This window comes from Pantherophis guttatus, chromosome 8 (genome assembly GCF_059756535.1).
Source record: "Pantherophis guttatus breed Tessera chromosome 8, ASM5975653v1, whole genome shotgun sequence".
NCBI classification, from domain to species: domain Eukaryota; kingdom Metazoa; phylum Chordata; class Lepidosauria; order Squamata; family Colubridae; genus Pantherophis; species Pantherophis guttatus.
The window spans coordinates 22,209,858-22,229,228 of NC_142070.1; the positions used below are offsets into that span (position 1 = coordinate 22,209,858).

The 19,371-nt window shown below is 40.3% G+C and overlaps 1 protein-coding gene across 1 annotated transcript in view; it reads right to left on the reverse strand.

Moving 5' to 3' along the window:
• The window catches only part of TACR3 (tachykinin receptor 3), a 61,130-nt gene extending 42,128 nt beyond the window's left edge, over positions 1–19,002 (reverse strand). Inside the window, exon 1 of the mRNA XM_034442208.3 lies at positions 18,445–19,002. Within this exon, the coding sequence (XP_034298099.1) occupies positions 18,445–18,878 (434 nt within the window). The 5' untranslated portion in view covers positions 18,879–19,002. The remainder of the gene's footprint in view (positions 1–18,444) is intronic.
• Positions 19,003–19,371: the final 369 nt, after the last annotated feature.

Genomic DNA, 19,371 nt, shown 5'->3' on the forward strand with positions numbered 1-19,371 from the left:
CTGCATGGAATCAGGAAAAGTCTGTGAATAAACCATCTGTTTGAAGCTTAAGCCAAAGGTTACTTACCTGAAGGCAACATTTTGCTTTTCCCAGGCAACTAAACCATCAACAGTGTAATAAACCTCAATTTTCTTTCCCAGAGGTACTTTAATACGCATCAAAATGATTATGTGTGAAGCATTGTAGAACAGCAAAGTGGGCTGCAGATTTCTGCCCTGGTGAATTTTATTTGAAGAGCATTTGAGATAAATTATTGAACAAGCATTTCCTTTGATTAGACAACTCACAACTGGGACATGTTTTAATTGAAGAGATTCTCATTCCAATGTTCTATGCATGAAGCATTAAATATATTTTCCCTTATCTTTTAAACTCCCTCCATTTTTGATTCTATGAGTCTGTGGCCCATTCAGTTTTACTATTTGTAAAAAAATAAATGTTACTCATTCTCATTACTGTAGATCAGCAAAAGAGACACTCGTGATATGCATTGTGTACACTGGTGGCATATAAAATTAATTACCCATAAAATGATTTCTTATGAACAAAAACAATTGCAAGGATCTCAGGGGGGCATATTAAAAAGAGAAAGAACCAATCTTCTTCAGCACCCATGTCTTGGAACATTTCACTTTAAAAAGTATGAATATTCTTCTGTCCAAAGTTAGGAAAAATCATCAACTCAGGCTTCCCACAGCTTTAGTAATGTAAACATCAGGAACTTCGGCAAATTTTATTCTTTCAAAATCTGTCCATAACTATCAACATTGCAAGGAATAGAGAACTGCAAGGAAGAGAGGAAAATATATCACAGTTGGGAGGCTTGAACACCATTTTAAAAATAATGCACATAAACCAAATGTAGGAAACAAGAATTCAACTCAGAAGAGCTTCCATACCCATCCAGACAGGATCTTATTTTTTCTATATATAGTTTGTACTCTAGTGAGATTTATACTTCATGGCAGCCAAAGTAGAAGAGTTCCATTCTCCCAATCTTTTCATTAAACAAATTGAAATATACAAACATGTATCAAAGATGTATCAAAAATGGATTCCAACACCACCATCTTATGTTAGCCAAGAATATATGACTTGGATCATAGCCAGCAATGTTTCTTGACAGATGGTTTAGTGAAGAAAAACAAGACAGAAGGACTACAATTTCTTAGTGGAATAACTGCTAGCTATGGTAATTCAGACCCATGTTGCCTATAGACGTGATGACTAAAGAACTATCTCAATGAATAAACATCAATGGCCTTATTTTCCATTCTTTATTTTTTATAATTACCTCTTTAAAGCCATGTTATCCTTGGGCATTGCCACATATTGTTGCAGGGAAATATATCAGTTATAACTACACAAGATGGTGACAAATCCATGTTTTGATGGTTTAGTAGTAATGGCATACTAAATCAGAAATCTGATTGCAATTCTATCCCTCACAGCAACTTGTTAATTGCTGACAAAATGAAAGCTAAGACAGATTTCTTTCTTTGCTATTGTCACAAGGCTGATACTCTGGGCTTTGTCTTAGGAGATCAAGAGCAACGGCAGCTAATCACATCTTCACAGAGCTTCAGTGATGCATAAAAACTAAGGAAGTGAAGAGATAATAATGTGATGGTTCCCAAACCAATTTTCGGGCATCTGTTTGAATCCTTAAACTGTGCTACTCAGATATCGATGCAATACTCCATGGAGCCTAGCCAATCCAAAACTTTTCCAAATAGAAATTGGAAGATTGAGCTGTATTTTCAGCAGTTGTCTCCTGATTTTACACTGATGTCAGCTTTGAAATGAATGCAGAAAGAGAAACATCTGATGGACAATTCTGAAAGTCAAAAAGCTTCTGATGACATTAGCAAAATACTGTAGTGCATGTAGTGTGCCACAATGAGGATCTGAAGGTAGAAATATGGCATGGAGCCCCCATAAGAATGCATGTAGCACAGGCTTATACGTTCTTCAGCCCAACACATCTATTCCTGTAATTGTGCTGCAGACAATCATGCAACTGCTTTAAAGAGTTGCACATGGGTGCTATGTGCACACCATTATACACTCTGACACTTCTTTTCACCTCTGAATCAGAAGTTCTAATAATGGAAAACCTTAAGGATGATATTCATATAGCCATCAGGAGAAGAGCTTCACCCTGATGTTGTTGTCTTTATTATATAGACATAGAGATAGATATAGATATAGATAGATAGATAGATAGATAGATAGATAGATAGATAGATAGACAGACAGACAGACGGATAGATAGATAGATAGATAGATAGATAGATAGATAGATAGATAGATAGAGATAGATGGAGATAGATGGAGATAGAGATAGATAGAGATAGATATAGATAGATGTTATCTATATCTATCTATATCTATATATCTATATATCTATATCTATATCTATATCTATATCTATATCTATATCTATATCTATATCTATATCTATATCTATATCTATATCTATATCTATCTATCTATCTATCTATCTATCTATCTATCTATCTATGCAAGTCTTGGCATATTTGGGTCTTTTCCCGTGTAAGATTGAGGGTATCTTGGCGACGTTTCGACGAGGTCCCACTCATCATCTTCAGGCTGGTGTCTTTGGCTTCGTGCTTGTGCAAGCAAACCGTGATCGGAGATGCCATCTTTCTATAAATACTGGTGGGGAAGTGTGGAGTGCTGTTATTGCAAGTGGGTTGGTTGGCTGTGTTGTTACATCTTGATTTGTAGATGGAGTTGATGTTTGCAGATTAGTCGGCAACAACAACGGCAACAACAAAGCCAGTACTCCACACCTCCCCACCAGTATTTATAGAAAGACGGCATCTCCGATCACGCTTTGCTCGCACAAGCACGAAGCCGAAGACACCAGCCTGAAGATGACGAGTGGGACCTCGTTGAAACGTCGCCAAGATACTCTCAATCTTACATGGGAAAAGACCTGAATATGCCAAGACTTGCATACCTGTACCCATGAAAATCTATGAAAACAAATATCTATATCTATATCTATATCTATGAAAAATAATCCTCTTTAATTAAAGAGCAGTACTCCTTATTACTGTATATGACACTCTGAGTCATGTGTTCTGAGAGTAACATTGAGGAATACGAGAAAGAGCCACAACCAAGACAATGATCAGAAAAAAACCATCAGCGAAAAACCATCAGAGAAAAAAAAGATAATTTGAGAAAGTGTCTCAGGTTTGATCCTTTCTAGTTCCCTTATAGATGAAGGGATGGAGAGCAAAAGTGCATTCAGACTTGCAAGAAACTTTTACTGTACCCCTATCATAAAAGTAGCATTGGCATTCGTAACTTTGGTTTCCTAGCCTGGTCTACCTCAAAGGCCTACAACAAATTTAACCAAAATGCAAAGATAGCCACAGGTGTCCTGAATATTCATTTCAATAATCATACTCTATCGTTTATTATATTAATAGAGGGGGGTACTGATTTCACTAACCTGTGCCCATAATCTTTCAATTGCCATTCTACACTTGGCTAACCATAATGGACTCAACTATTTCCAAACTGTTACCAAACATTTCAGAACTAAGTTCATCAATCCCCTGCTATGTGGCACAAAGACTTGTTACATTCACTACCTGAGTTCTAATGGGGCAGTCCAGTCCAAATCCACGTTTTGCTCTGAATGCCCTGCTGAGATTGAAATCCAAGGATTATCTCTTTGCATATCTACTTGCTGCTTTGCTGGATTGTTGCACTGCTTTAAATTACAGTGTAATTTTTCTAGGTAGCATCTTCATCTGATTGATTGTACAGCATGTTTGAATAGAATATAGAATATAGAATTCTTTATTGGCCAAGTGTGATTGGACACACAAGGAAGTTGCCTTTGGTGCATATGCTCTCAGTGTACATAAGGAGAATAAAATAAATTCATCAAGAATAAAAAGATACAACACTTAGTGATAGTCAAGGTTACTAATAAGCTATCAAATCATACTAGGAAACAAATAAAAACAATATAATTGAAAGATACAAGCAACATGCTTATAGTAATAAGAGGAAGAGGGAAGAGGAAGAGTAATAAGAGGGAAGAGATAGATACTAGTAAGGAAGAGAATAATAATAGTAATACAGTCTTAGTAAATTATTTGACAGTGTTATGGGAATTAGTTGTTAAGCAGAGTGATGGCATTCGCATCCTTATAGAATATAGGGACTCAGTGGCTAAGATGCTGAGCTTGTTGATCGAAAGGTTGGCAGTTCAGTGGTTTGAATCCCTAATGCTGAGCTCCCGTTATTTGTCCCAGCTTCTGCCAACCTAGCAGTTCGAAAACACATAAAAAATGCAAGTAGAAAAATAGGGACCACCTTTGGTGGAAAGCTAACAGTGTTCCGTGTGCCTTTGGCATTTAGTCATGCTGGCCACATGACCACAGAGACATCTTTGGACAGCGCTGGCTCTTCGGCTTTGAAACAGAGATGAGCACTGCCCCTTAGAGTCGGGAACGACTAGCACATATGTGCAAGGGGAACCTTTACCTTTACCTATAGAAGACAGATTGCGGCAGACTTAAATATTTAAATACATTCACTTCATTATTTGGTACCATTTAGTTCCAGGAGAGGCTTGTCTGAACTGGAACAATGAGTCCTTCACCCAGACATTTGACACGGTTTCACTAAAGCCCCTTCCCACTTTGTGCATGTGCCAATATTGCAGTGGAATTATTTATCTCATGCTAACTATTTAGCAAGTATGTGTATTTTGAACACGGGAGAGCTTTCCTGCTTGCCTGTTACAGCGTCCTGCCAACTTTTCTGGAGGAATGAAACCTTTCATAATATTCCTGTGTAAGACTGACTTTGTTCTTGTCTGCTGGAGGAAAGGGAGTTTCTTGTGTGCTCTTGCAATGCCCCTTGTGCACAGTTTAGCAAACTGAATTAATAAAGCATCTCCATCTACAGCCATGTTAGCTCAGGGGAGGAGATTATTAGCTTCCTCTTCACTGACAAATCACCAGGTATTTCCAGAGGGATCATACAATGTGTTGTAATTGCAGCGGCTGTTAGACATTTAACTGTCTAGCAATTTTGTTAATTTGCATGGTTTTTTTAAAAAAATTGATCTGCCCGTCTACGTACATTTTTATTTATTACTCTTTAGTTATGTTAATATGAACATCTCTCTCTTTCTCCGGTTCATATGCTTTGCTCTTTTACCATAAAATCAATTAAAATAAAGTTGCTAGAAAATTAGTGTTCTTGCTACAACTTGCAGCAGTGGTCTTTCCTGTTCATTTTCATGCATTACAACTCAAGCAAAGCAATAATTTGGAAGAACTGCTGTGTTTTACATTGACTAGCAATATTTATTCTCTTTATCCTCTTGAAATGAACTCTTTAAATCTCTGCCCCTTTACTATTTGAAACAAAATAATGTTATTCAGACCTTTATCTTCCTTCTCTCTGAAATACACTATTATTATAGAAATATTTTATCCTGCCCTGTCACATGAAATTTTTTTTAAAAAAGCATTTGTGATGGACATGGTTGAAAATAAATCCCATTATTTTTAAAGCAAGCAATAAAAAAGGGCAGCTAAGAAAACCAATTACAATATCAAAACTTGGCTTTAAAAATATATCTGAATTTGAAAAGTTTCTTAGCTGAAAGAGCTTGAGGGGCAAAGAGTTTCATAATTTAGAAGCTGAAAGTATACTGAGATGTTCTACTGTAACCAGCCTTGTAAGATCATGGCTCCTGGCCCTCTCAATTCCTGGCAAATAGATGGGGGAAGAAATGGAGGTAATGACAGATTTTATCTTCCTGGGCTCCAAGATCACCGCACATGGGGACTACAGCCAAGAAATTAAAAGACTCTTGCTCCTGGGGAGGAAAGCTATGGCAAAGTTAGACAGCATACTAAAAAGCAGAGACATCATCCTGCCAATAAAAGTGCATATAGTCAAGGCTATGGTTTTCCCAGTTGCAATGTATGGTTGTGAAAGTTGGACCATAAGGGACACTGAGTGTCCAAGAATTGAGGCCTTTGAACTATGGTGCTGAAGAAGACTCCTGCGAGTCCCTTGGACTACAAAGTGATCAAACCAGTCAGTCCTAGAGGGGATCAACCCTGACTGCTCTTTAGAAGGTCAGATCCTGAAGATGAAACTGAAATACTTTGGCCACTTATTGAGAAGGAAGAACTCCCTGGGCAAGAACCTAATGCTGGGAAAGATTGAGGGCAAAAGAAGAAGGGGACGGCAGAGAATGAGATGGCTGGATGGAGTCACTGAAGCAGTCAATGTGAGCTTAAATGATCTCTGGGGGATAGTAGAGGACAAGAAGGCCTGGAGGAAAGTTGTCCATGGGGTCACGATGGGTCAGACACAACTTCACAACTAACAACAACAACAAACCAGCCTTGTGGATTTTAACAGAAATCACTAGCCACCTTGAATTATAAAGGTAAAGTTTTCCCTGTGCAGTCATGTCCAATCCTAGGGGTTGGTACTCATCTCTATTTCTTAGTCGAGGGAATCTGCATTGTCTGAAGACACTTCCACAATGACGTGCCAGCATGACTTGAATTATACCCTAAAATAAATTGGTAACCAGTAGAACTATTTTCATCATATCCCCACATATGGGAACATCAGCTAACTTTCTTTCTTTTTTTAAAAAAATACTTTATTGAATTTTCCAATTTTTAAAAAGACAATGTACAATCTGTACCTCGGATCAAGATTGAGATTGTACATCAGCTAACTTTCTATTCAGTCTGAACCAACTAAACGCAGCCTGTTAGAAAATGTATAACAATAACTCAGTCTAAATGAAATGTGCCACCAAGACCAAATAGAAGCAGATTCTGTTAGGTGGCACATTGGCCAAAACTGGACAAAATCTATCTGGCCAGCTGCGAACTCGGTGATAAAGAAACAAGTATTAAGGATCAATAAGAGCCTTGGTAGTACAGTGGTCTAAGGCACCCTGTTATTAAGCTGGTTATTAAGACCAGCTGCCTGCAATTACTGCAGGTTCGAATCTCACCAAGGCTCAAGGTTGACTCAGCCTTCCATCCTTTCTAAGGTAGGTAAATTGAGGACCCAGTTGTGGGGGCAATAAGCTGACTTTGTATAAATATACAAAAGGATGAAGGCTATTGCTGAGCACATTGTAAGCCACCCTGAGTCTCCGGAGAAGGGCGGCATATAAATCAAATTAAAAAAAAAAAAAAAAAAAAGCTGTGATGTTTAAATCTAAAGGTAAATGCTATCTTGTCCAAAAATCTTCATATCCTGGAAAACTTGTCTTGCCTAGATTAAGCTAGAATTTCTCTGAATTAAGCTTCAATTTGCTCTCATTAAGTTGTAATTACAAGCAGTAATAATTCAGAATAGAAACAGACTCTCTAGAATGTGATGGAAAGAAGAAAATGTGCTGTAGCTTGCATGCCAGTTACAGCTAAATCCAGATCTCCAGCTGATGTCTTCAAGTGTTTTTGTGTAATTTTAGGAACTGCTGTGAAGGGAGTTCTTTTACCAGCCTGTGAGTTTTGTGCAGTGTGTCAGAAGGAATTTTACAGTTTTGGTACTGAAGGAAACAGTTCATAAAAGTTGGCATGTCTCACTTAACAACCACTTTGTTTAGCAACAGACATCCAGGTCCCAATTATGATCATAAGGCAAGGACTACTTGTATTGGCAAGTACTAAGATGCTAAGAATTGACCATTAAGGATGTTTGTTGAAGGCAATCAAAGGTGGCCTTGGCAAAGATCCTTCATTTAAATAAAGGAATTATCTTAACAGAATAACAGAGTTGGAAGGGACTTTAGGGGTTTTCTAATCCAACCCCTGCTCAGGAAATCCTATACTTTTTCAGACAAATGGTTGTCCAATATCTTCTTAAAAACCTCCAGTGTTAGAGGACTCACAACTTCTGTAGGGAAATTGCTCCACTGTTCAATTGTTCTCTGTGTTAGGTAATTCTCCTTAGTTTTAGGTTGGTTCTCCCCTGGATTAGTTTCCATCCACTACTTCTTATCCTGCTTTCAGGTGCTTTGGAGAATAGGTTGATCCAGTGGTGAAATGTAAAATTTACCACTACCGGTTCTGTGGGCATGGCTTGGTGGTGGGGGTAATATGACTGAGTGGGCGTGGCCAACTTTTTTTTTTTAAACTTTTAAAACCATTTTTTCTACAACCTCTTTGGTTGAAGAGGTTGTAGAAAAAATGCTTTTAAAAGCCTCTGATGATCCCAGCTGAGCCGCGCGATCATCAGAGGCTTTTTTTTTTTTACTTTTAAAAGCATTTTTTCGGCCAAAGAAATTGTAGAAAAAATGCTTTTAAAAATAAAAAAAAAAGCCTCTGATGATTGCGCGGCTCAGCTGGGCAATGGGGGGGGGGCAGGGATTTTTGCTACTGGTTCTCCGAACCACCACCTCCATCGCTACCGGATCAGGCAATCCGGTCCAAACTGGGAGCATTTCACCCCTGGGTTGATCCCCTCATCTTTCTGGCACCCCCTTAGATATTGGAACACTGCTATCATATCACCTAGTCCTTCTTTTCATTAAACTAGACATAACCAATTCTTGCAACAGCTCTTCATATGTTTTACCCTCTAGTCCCCTAATCATCTTTGTTGCTCTTCTCTGTACTCTTTCTAGAGTCTCAACATTTTTTTTATATGAATATCTATAAGAACATCTGTAAGAACATCTGTAAGAAAACAACCAAGCTCACAGAGCACCAAGGACCCACAGAATACTATTTCTGAGGTCACTATCCAGAGCCAGCAATAAAATTGATGCAAAAGACTTATTCCATTCTAGCTGGAAAGCTTTACTGTCTCCATAATAAAATAACATTTTTTCATGTACAATGCATAATCCTGACCATGCCAAAAACACCCTTTAAAAAAAATCAAAAGGAAATAAGTATATATTACAATGAGGAAGACTGGAAGAGAAATGCCTTATCAGATGGCAACATTCACCCTGGAAGTTACATTAATGTTATTTTAAACCTTTAAGAATTACTCCTGGAGATTGGGAACAGTCTTCCATATTTTCTGATTTTTTGGCCTAAGGCTGGAAATTGTTTTCAGTACTTTGGCTTACAGAATATGCTTAAAAGTTAAACTGCAATCTTGTGTTTGCTGAATGGTACTGTGAATATTTGTCTTGCACTAGTAGGACTGTAATACATTTCTCTCATTATTTGACAGTAGCACGAATCAAAAGAGGTCAAAACCATTTCAGAATGCTGAAATTAAAAACCTGTTCAGAAAGACACGAGTACACTAAAATCACACACAGAATCATTTTTTTCACACCTATCTGAAGTATCGCCAGTCATTACCATTTGGGAAAATTATAATGAGTCCCTTTAAGAAAAGGGTGATTCTACAAGAGTGAAACAGCAAATTTATGAAATTGCTGTTTCATAAATTAGATGCTGTGCTGGGACATCCAGATACAAAATGCCCATTTCACAAAAAATTGGTGTACCCATATTAAAAATAACTCACTCAGGAACACGAGTCCAAAGCAAAAATGGACTCTGAATGTCAAATCACAAAACTGCCCCTTTGTATATTTTTCTAATTGAAGATAACTCCTAAAAATATGTCATCTGCCATAAACAAACATATATCCACAATGATTCATTTCTCCATCCCTTCTGCATCTCCACCTGTCCTTATTCCTTGGCTTTCTTCTATGCTATCTCCCTGAGCCACAAAGATCTACTTAGATCAGGGGTCACCAACCTTTCGGACCTTAGGGACCACTAATTCATAATTTTAAATCCCACAGACCACTAATATGATCTGCCTAATGACCGGCTGGGTGGGAGTGGCTAGGTGGTCATGTGACTGAGTGGGTGTGTCCAACTCTACTCACCCCTCCCCTCCCAGCCACTCCTCGCCTCCCCGCCCAGGCTCTTAGGGCCCTAACAGGAAGCAGTTGTTGAAGCTAAGCAGCCACCATGAGAAAGAGTTGGCAAAACAGCTCAGTTCAGATTGGATCTGACTGAGAAGGAGGCTCAGTAGAAGCACCTCACTGAGGACTACGAGCATAGGTTTTCCAAGCAGAGGGAAGACCTGCGGGAGTGCAAGGCCATGTACAGGTGCCTGGAGGCTCAGAGGGCTGAGATGGTCAGCCAGTTCCAGGCCATGATGCAGTCCCATTGGAACAAGGCCTCCCGGCTCTTTGCCACCAGCGGTGCTTCCTTCCAGCCTTTGCCCAAAGCCCTGCACCAGGAGGCCGAAGCAGACCTCAAGTCGAAATTTCTGTCCCCCCCGACCCACAAAAAAAGACCCTGAAGGGGGTCTCTCTGCAGCAACACAAATGTTCATTGCATGTATCTCTCCCAGGGGCCGTAGTTTGAGGACCCCTGATTTAGTGCAATATAAAAAATGCAAATAATTTTTCTGCGGACCACCAAAATTTTCTTGCAGACCACCAGTGGTCCACGGACCACCAGTTGGTGACCACTGACTTAGATCACTTTCCTTCTGAAACATGAAACCATACACACTATTTTTATATGTTGTTGTTGTTAGTTGTGAAGTCGTGTCCGACCCATCGTGACCCCATAGACAACGTCCCTCCAGGCCATCCTGTCCTCTACCATCCTCTGGAGTCTATTTAAGCTCACACCTACTGCTTCAGTGACTCCATCCAGCCACCTCATTCTCTGTCATCCCGTTCTTCTTTTGCCCTCAATCTTTCCCAGCATTAGGCTCTTCTCCAGTGAGTCCTTCCTTCTCATTAGGTGGCCAAAGTATTTCAGTTTCATCTTCAGGATCTGGCCTTCTAAAGAGCAGTCAGGGTTGATCTCCTCTAGGACTGACTTGTGTTTTTATATTTTTTATACGTAAATTTTTAAATAAGTAAAATATAAAATTGTACATTTAACCATTTTACTTTTTCCGTATCCTTACATATATATCCTGAATGTATCCTTTAAAAAATGTTTTTATTTGTGAGCCCCCATGATTGGGCAGTATACAAATTTAATAATAAATACAATAAAATCTCCAACTTGAACTGCTTTCCATTCTGCTCCTTTAAATTTGCACTCAAACCTGCTTGGAATTTGGATAGCAATGGACTCTCTTTTCCTTCCCTCATCTCTTCCTTTGTCCAGCATAATTTTGTGACTCCCAACTGGCTCCCCCGTTTCTTCTTTCCTTGACTATATCTGGTAGGCAGAAGTAGACAGGAGAGAAGAAGGAAGGATGAATTGGCTAAGAACAGTTGCCTTGCTATATTTTAGCCAGGAATTATCAAGTGATGAGAGAAATAAAAGAAGCTGGTTGAAGTCATCTGTCTCAGAGAAAGCATTTTAAAATATGTAAAATGAGAGCACACTATCTTCATTTTATTTTTAATGTAGTTTTAAAAAAAACCAAACACCCAGTAATTGGAAAATGTGCTTGAGGTGTCAAAACATCTTAGGCCTTCTCTATAAAGAATGGCATATTATTAAAAAAATATATCAGAGGGGAAAAAGAAACAGCATGACAATGGAGAAATATATACAATTAGTCTGCTTTGCACCCAAGTTATGAAAATAGAATATCAAAATCTTTCCTCAAGCAAAGTCAAAGCAAGTGAAAAGAAGATTCACTTGTTAGATGAAGTATCCAAAGAGTTTCATGGAAAATGAAATGAATTTCAAAATAAGTTTAGCAAGTTGCTTTCCCTATCAGCCGGCTTTCTGACTGTCACTTGCAAAATATTTTGAAAGCCTCAATCACCAGAGGTTGATCAGCCTTTGGGTGGTCAAAATCTTTATTTTGAAGTGATGGACCAACCAACCAACAGAACTCAGTTCAACAGATGCATACCCAAACAATGAAAGAATTCAGAGTCCAGGAATTTAATCAGGATACTGAATGGATCTCATCGTTCTATCACTAGCCCAACTTCATGATTACCTGAAGTATAACTTGAAAGATGGAGAACAAAGTTGTTGTTGCATATGCTAAACAACTGTGCAGATAAGAAGAATCGTCTGATCTATAGCATCCCATTCAAACAGAATGCCTGTTAATTAGATGGACACAAATCAAAGACTATATAGGCAGTCTCTAGGGACGCAGTGGCTCAGTGGCGAAGACGCTGAGCTTGTCGATCGAAAGGTCAGCAGTTCAACGGTTCGAATCCCTAGTGCTATGTAATGGGGTGAGCTCCCGTTATTTGTCCCAGCTTCTGCCAACCTAGCAGTTCGAAAGCACGTAAAAAATGCAAGTAGAAGAATAGGGACCACCTTTGGTGGGAAGGTAACAGCGTTCCGTGCGCTTTTGGCATTTAGTCATGCTGGCCACATGACCACGGCGATGTCTTCGGACAGCGCTGGCTCTTCAGCTTTGAAATGGAGATGAGTACCACCCCCTAGAGTCGGGAACGACTAGCACATATGTGTGAGGGGAACCTTTACTTTTACCTTATAGGCAGTTTCTGAGAATTGGAAGAGAGAGAGGTGGGGGGGGGAGGGAAAGAAGGAAGGAAGGAAGGAGAGAGAGAGAATTCTTTACAGCCAAAGAGGAATTTTAACCAGGGCTCCCCCCACCCCCCCACATGGCTGGGAAGACAAGGAAAAAAGAGATAGCCAATCAGTAAAAATGTATTGTTGCAGACAACAATCAATATTGATGCTAAAGTTGTGCACTGAAGAAATTTGAATTTTTCTGCCTCCTTCCTTACTCTGCACACAACTGGAATAAAAAATTTCAAGATGTTCAATACGTTCTGTCTTGACATGTTTTGTTTTTATATATGTGTGATTATTTTTTGTGTTGTTTTTAAAGACAAACTGTTTAATAAAAAATATTTTAAAAAAAGAATTTCAAGAGGCTATGGGCACACCTTTCCACGCGTATTACAGAAATGTATAAATTTTAATATCAACAAAATGAGAGAAGGCTCAAACACCATTATTCTCTATCAATACTTCAAGCCAATTTAATATAGATTAATTGGATGCTTTCTTTTATCTTTTTAAGATATTTTATTTTTATGAGCTTCTATGAACTCAGGGGAAATTGAGGGCTCTTTGACACAGGTAAATCAAGCAACCAAGGATGTGCAGATTTATAGATGTGCAGATTTTAAGTTTCATCCATCATTAACAACAGCTGATTCTCTCGCTACCAATATAAGGGATTTAAAAAAAAAAGGAAATATCATTAATAAAGACGTCAGCTTGGTTTTATCAGCAAACAATATGCTGAGTTCTGAGAATATTGTTTCGATCCATTAAAAACGCTCCCTATTTTAACACCAATCAGTGGCAATGTAGCAAGACAAACGTTTCGGTTTGTAAACTTAATGGACCATATGACATTGCATCTGTATAGAAAAGAATATTATTCCTGGATAAACACCATATCTCTCGGCATGATTGCAGAATAATTAACTTGATGAAGCATGCTTCAGAATCCTTTCCTTTATACTGATGTAGTAAGCTTTGCAAGAAGATTACAGAAATATAGCAGAATCAGCTAAATATTTGAAAGACCAAACACCATTCATCTTGGTGTCAAACAAGGATCTACATTCAGCCTTCTTCATTGGCAGCCTTATGCCAATAAGGTGGCTGAAGGGAATGTACTGCTGAACTGACTTACAGAGTCAATGTTTAGACCCCACAGCTGGGACCGGCAACTTGCCGTTAAGTGAGGTGGTCACCAAGTGAATCTGTGACTGTACTTGTGATTTTACTTCAGTTTTCCTTTGCTTTCCAGACCTGTGAAGGTCATAGAGTAAATACAAAGATTGGCCAGTTATTATTACATCACTGTCATAACTATCATCAGTCACTAAATGAGGCAGTTGCTAAATGCATGCCACTCGTATTTGTTCATCATTTGTTTACTACCTATAGGCCAAAGTGATGCAATTAATACTTTTCCTTCAGCTATAGCAGGGTTGTCACTCGATTTCATTGAGGGCCACATCAGGGTTGTGTTTGACCTTGGGTCACCGGGGTGGGCGTGGCCAGGATAGGCATGGCCAGTTTGACATCACTCATGTTGGGGGGTGCCTGTGGTGGCTTGAGCATTCTGCCAGCGAAAATGGACTCCTGAGGTAGAGGAACCATGGGCCGGCCCGTCACTGTTTCTGGGGCAGCCCCGTGGGCCAAATCTAAGCACCCCATAGGCTGGCTCCGGCCTGTGGGCCTTGAGTCCAACACCCCTGAGCTATAGAGATGATGCAGAGCACATTTTTGCATGAAGAAAATTCCTACTTCATGGCATAGGGCCTAGCTATCTGCGAGACCGCCTGCTGCTACCGACGACCTCCCATCGACACGTGCGCTCCCATAGAGAGGGCCTCCTCAGGGTGCCATCAGCCAAACAATGTAGGCTGGTGGCCCCCAGGGGGAGGGCCTTCTCTGTGGGGGCTCCCACCCTCTGGAATCAGTTGCCCCCGGAGATAAGGAGAATCCATGACCTCAATGCCTTCCGTCGTTCCCTGAAAACCCATCTTTTCCAGCAAGCCGGGTTGGCTTAAGAAGAAATTTTTAAATTCTTTTAATTAGTTTGTGATTTTTTAACTTTCGGGCCAAAATTTATATATATTTTTAAATGTTTTAATATTTGTATTCTATGTTTTTTATCTTGGCTGTACACCGCCCTGAGTCCTCAGGGAGAAGGGCAGTATATAAATTGGAAATTAAATTAAATTAAATTAAAATCTGCCATCACCAATATGAAGTGGCTCGGAGGGAAGGAATGGGAAAAACCATTCCATGAAAACATGAATGAACAATTGGTGCCACAAACATACTGAATCCCTTACATGTTTAAATCTCTGACTGCTTTACCTAAGGCCTTTATTATAACAAACAACAAAAACTGTATTTCTAACCTGCATATCTTCACGACACCATCCAACCACAAGCAAAACTAATGAATGAACGTTAATGTCAAAATGGCCCCAAAGCAATAAAATTTATATACACCCCAATACACACACACACACACACACACACACAAATAGTAAAAATAACCCTTATACAGTGATCAAATCCTCAATCTATGCATCCAATTCTCCCATCAGCTAGAAATATTTATAACAAAACAGCCCCATTAGCTTACTTTACTAACCATTCTGAACACCTGCTCATAACAAGTCTGACTTATTAAATAAGTTTTCAAATCTTTCTCAAATGCATCAAGAGTTGTGAAGCCAGAATGGTTTTGATTTGATTTTGATTTGATTTGATTGAATTTGTATACTGCCCTACTCCCGAAGGACTTAGGGCAGTGAACAGCCATAAAATAAAACATATAAGAATGGGTCAGGAAGGGATTTCCATTGATCTAAAATTGTCCCTACCATTAGACAAACTGCCTGATGCCTTAAGCAGCAAATGCTATAAAGAGGGATATGGCAAAGATGTTAAAGAACAGAAGAATATATGCAACAGAAAAGCTAACCTTCACCCTCTACCCACTACCAACCAGAAGTCATTCTAGCTCCTTTCTGGATGTAGAAATCAGAGCAGACAGCAATTTCTTTGTGCTTGACTTCTAAATCTCTTGCATTGATTGAATTAATGACTATTATGAAGTATTTATTATATTTGCTTTCAACTTTCCTTCAAACCAAAAACAAGGCAGTGTGAGGCTTGCAAATTATTTAGCATCCCGGCATTGACTGCAGCTATTTTTGCTTAACTTCAGCAAGAGAGCATATGCGTACCTTGTGCTTTTAATCCAGAATCTTTAATTATGCTGCTCTTGTTATTGCATAAGTATTAAAAAGCGAGCAATTGGTTAAGACTCTTCTCTGAGATGCTTCTTTCATCCTGGAACTCAGAGTGGCACACAAGGGATAGTAATATGTCTTGGTATAAAAATCTGGACAGCTCAAGAACACCGTTTTAATATATTTCATTATTATGTGTCTTTGTTCCATCTCGCAGCTCAATGAAATCTTCATGTCTTGAGGGTGAACATTAGACAGACCTATTCTACTACTTTTAAAAACTGAATAATGGAATATACTTAGTACTGGATCTTCTAATCATTTCTCACTCTCTGAGATTGTATAGTCAAAATTGCATTGGTTGCCTTGTGGCTTCATCTGCAATGTTCTTCAGGTCTTCAGCATTCAATTCCAGCTACACTTTATTATTTGAAAACAGAAAAAGAAACCCTCCACAACATGAAATGAATCTGGGCATATATAGTATATATATATAATGGTAAAATAGACACTTACTTGCAAATTAACATGTTAATTTTATATTAAAATTTAAGGGAATTACAAATGATGTTTTGGTTATTTCTCCCTCTTTCCAGCCACCAAACTGATACAAATGATTCATTCAGAACAGTATCAGCAGACAGCGAGGCAAGCAATCAGCATGCGTTCATTTGAAAGGAAAACATATGAAAACTATGCATATGTTATTTCCATTGATCCACTAGTTAGAAATTAGGCTGAATTAGACACGCAGATGCCCTTGAATGTCCTCCATTTCCATCTATAAGACTGAGTTACGGTTGTTTTCTGCTTATCTAATAAAACTTCTCAGAGTAAACCACTTTTAGAAAAACTGTATTTGAGAATGTGGAATAAGGTGGATTTTTGTCTGATCTGACATTTTCATTTTCAGTACCTTTTTTTTTTTTGCAAGTGGGAGGGGAGAGAAAGAATCCAAGATCCAGCAATTCACAGTATTGCTGGGTATTATTTCCTCTCCCATAAAGGGGCTTCAGAAGATACAGGTGTGCAAATATACTATGTCTTTGCCTCTCCCAAAGGATGGGATTCATTCATGGCATATCTTCTAGACTGCTGTACAGAGTTCCAAAGAGGGGCTAATTTTCAGCATTTCAAAGTATTATTCAGAATCAAATCCAAAGCACAGCAGAGTCCTAATCATCAAGTGAAAAAAACAAACCCAAACAAAACTAAGATACTTTTGAGAACTTGAAAGTACCTGAGTGGAAAACCCAGTCATAAATGTCTAAGCCTGTCTAGCTTCCCCAGAATTAGACATGTACAAACAGGATTATTTATCAATTGGCAGTACATTTTAAAAATCGAAGTATTTCTTCATATCAAACATAACAGAACTTCCTGAATCATGATGTTTACTGCTTTTTGTTTTTGCTTTAGATTTAAAAGGAAATAATAGGCACAAGTGTAAAAGATGTAATATATGAGTGGCTATCAAGAATCACAAATGTCCTTCAGTCCTTCCTCAACTCCTCAAACCAGGATCCAGGCTTTTACCAGCACAACAATCCTGAGAGGTAGTTTTTGGCACTGAGTTTTCTCATTTCCAAGAGAAATCCATCGGCATTGTCATCCAGTAGCCTGATCCCCTCTCTGCAATCCTGATTTGTGCATTTGCAAGACAGCAATGCCTACCCCGCGGTATACAAAGAATGCATCTCCTTTATTACTTAGATATAATTACAATATGTTTAACTTCAATTAAAACAAGGGAAGACATTCTGCTTGCAATTTGCATAAACACCAGGATGGTATTACAATCACGATCATTGTAAGCAGTTATTTGTTGGGGTGTTGGGTGGGAGAGGAACCATTAATTCAGCAGATCTCCAAGTGGGGTAAATGGGAAGAAGACAGAAATTAGAACCGCAGTAGAAAAATGTACACAGAAAAAACTATGTTGGGGAAGCTTTTTTAAATTCAGTTTCAATCAGGGGCCTGGATAGCTCAACAGACAGAAGCACTGTAATTTAACACCAGCTGTCTGCAATTAAAAGTAAGATCGAATCTCGCCAGGCTCAAGGTTGACTCAGCCTTCCATCCTTTCTAAGGTAGGTAAATTGAGGACCCAGTTTGTGGGGGCAATAAGCTGACTTTGTATAAATATACAAAAGTATGAAGGCTATTGCTTAACGCGCTGTAAGCCGCCCTGAGTCTCCGGAGAAGGGCGGCATATAAATCAAATTTAAAAAAAAAATCAACAATGCCCACCCTTATAATTTCAAGAGGGTGGATTCCAGCTCACATTGGCAAGAGGGAAATTTGAATGGCTTTGGTTTTCTAGAACTGATGAACTGGTCGGCGTTTATGGGCGCTTCAATAGCAAGTGAGGACTAATCAGTCCGGAGAAAAGGTGCTGAAAAGGCTTCGGGTGGAAGGCGAAGAGGCTGATCCTACTTGCAATAGCTTGAAGAAGATCGGGATCTGTCGCGGCGGTTAAACAGAGCCTCCTAGGACCGGGGTGGTGATGGTTTGTACCTCTGAATTAGAGCCTCCTAAGATGGGAAGGGGGGGAGATTCGCCTCTTCTCACCTCTTCAAGGTCCCACGTGGTCAACCGCAAAATGCAACCAGCAAACACGCTGGGGGTCCGGCATGGATCGGATCCCCCCAACCCCCACCCCCCCACCAGGTGCGCGGACCTTGGGTCATCCCTCCCCTCCCCTCCGCCCCGCTCTCACCTGTCCACCGCGATGACCGTCATGGAGTAGATGCTGGCGAAGACGGCGGTGATGGGGAAGAAGTTCTGGAAGCGGCAGTAAGCCTCCCCGAAGTACCAGTCGCCGTGGAGCGCGTAGATAAAGTTGACCAAGGTGTTGAAGGCGGCCACCGAGGCGTCGGAGAAAGCCAGGTTGACCAGAAAGGAGTTGGTCACGGTCCTCATGCGCTTGTGGGCCAGAATGATCCAGATGACCACCAGGTTGCCGAAGACGGCCACGGCCACCACCACGCCGTAAGCCAAGGACCAGAGCGCCAGGCACCACGCCGGCTGCACGAACTGGTTGGAAAAGTTACCCACCGGAGACGACCAGTTACTCCCAGCTGGGGAGGACAAGCTCTCGTTCCAGCCGCCCAGCTCGGCTCCGCTCCAGTTGACCGCGGGGATGGAAGTCATTCTGGCTCGGAGGAAAGCTTCCCCACCACCTCCCGACCCAGCGTCTCCTTGGGAAGTCAGAGGGTCCCCTCGCCAGGTGGGCGCCGCTGCGGTGGCTCTTCCCCGGAATGCCGCTCGGAGAAAGTGTGTGTGTGTGTGGGGGGGGGGGGCGAGTGGCCGTCGAAGCCTCTTATATAGCTTTGCGGAGTTGAGGATGATGGACTCCATAGGCTGCTGGGGAGGCTTCTCCCCTCCCTCCTTCGTTTCGGTCCCTCCCCTTGGCTGGCTTTGGCCACAGCGGCGGGCGCTTTGAGCTCGGACGTCTCCGCGAGGAAAAGCCCACCAAAACGCTTTCGGTGGTCCTTCAACTGAAGCCCACTCCCCGCCCTCCACCCCCGCGCTCGTCTTCCCCACCGCCGCCGCAACACAGCTTCTCACCTTCTCTCTCCCAACCTTTCTGAAAATCTCGGGCGGCTCTTAAAGCCACTCGCCCGGACTCCGGTGGCCAAGGATC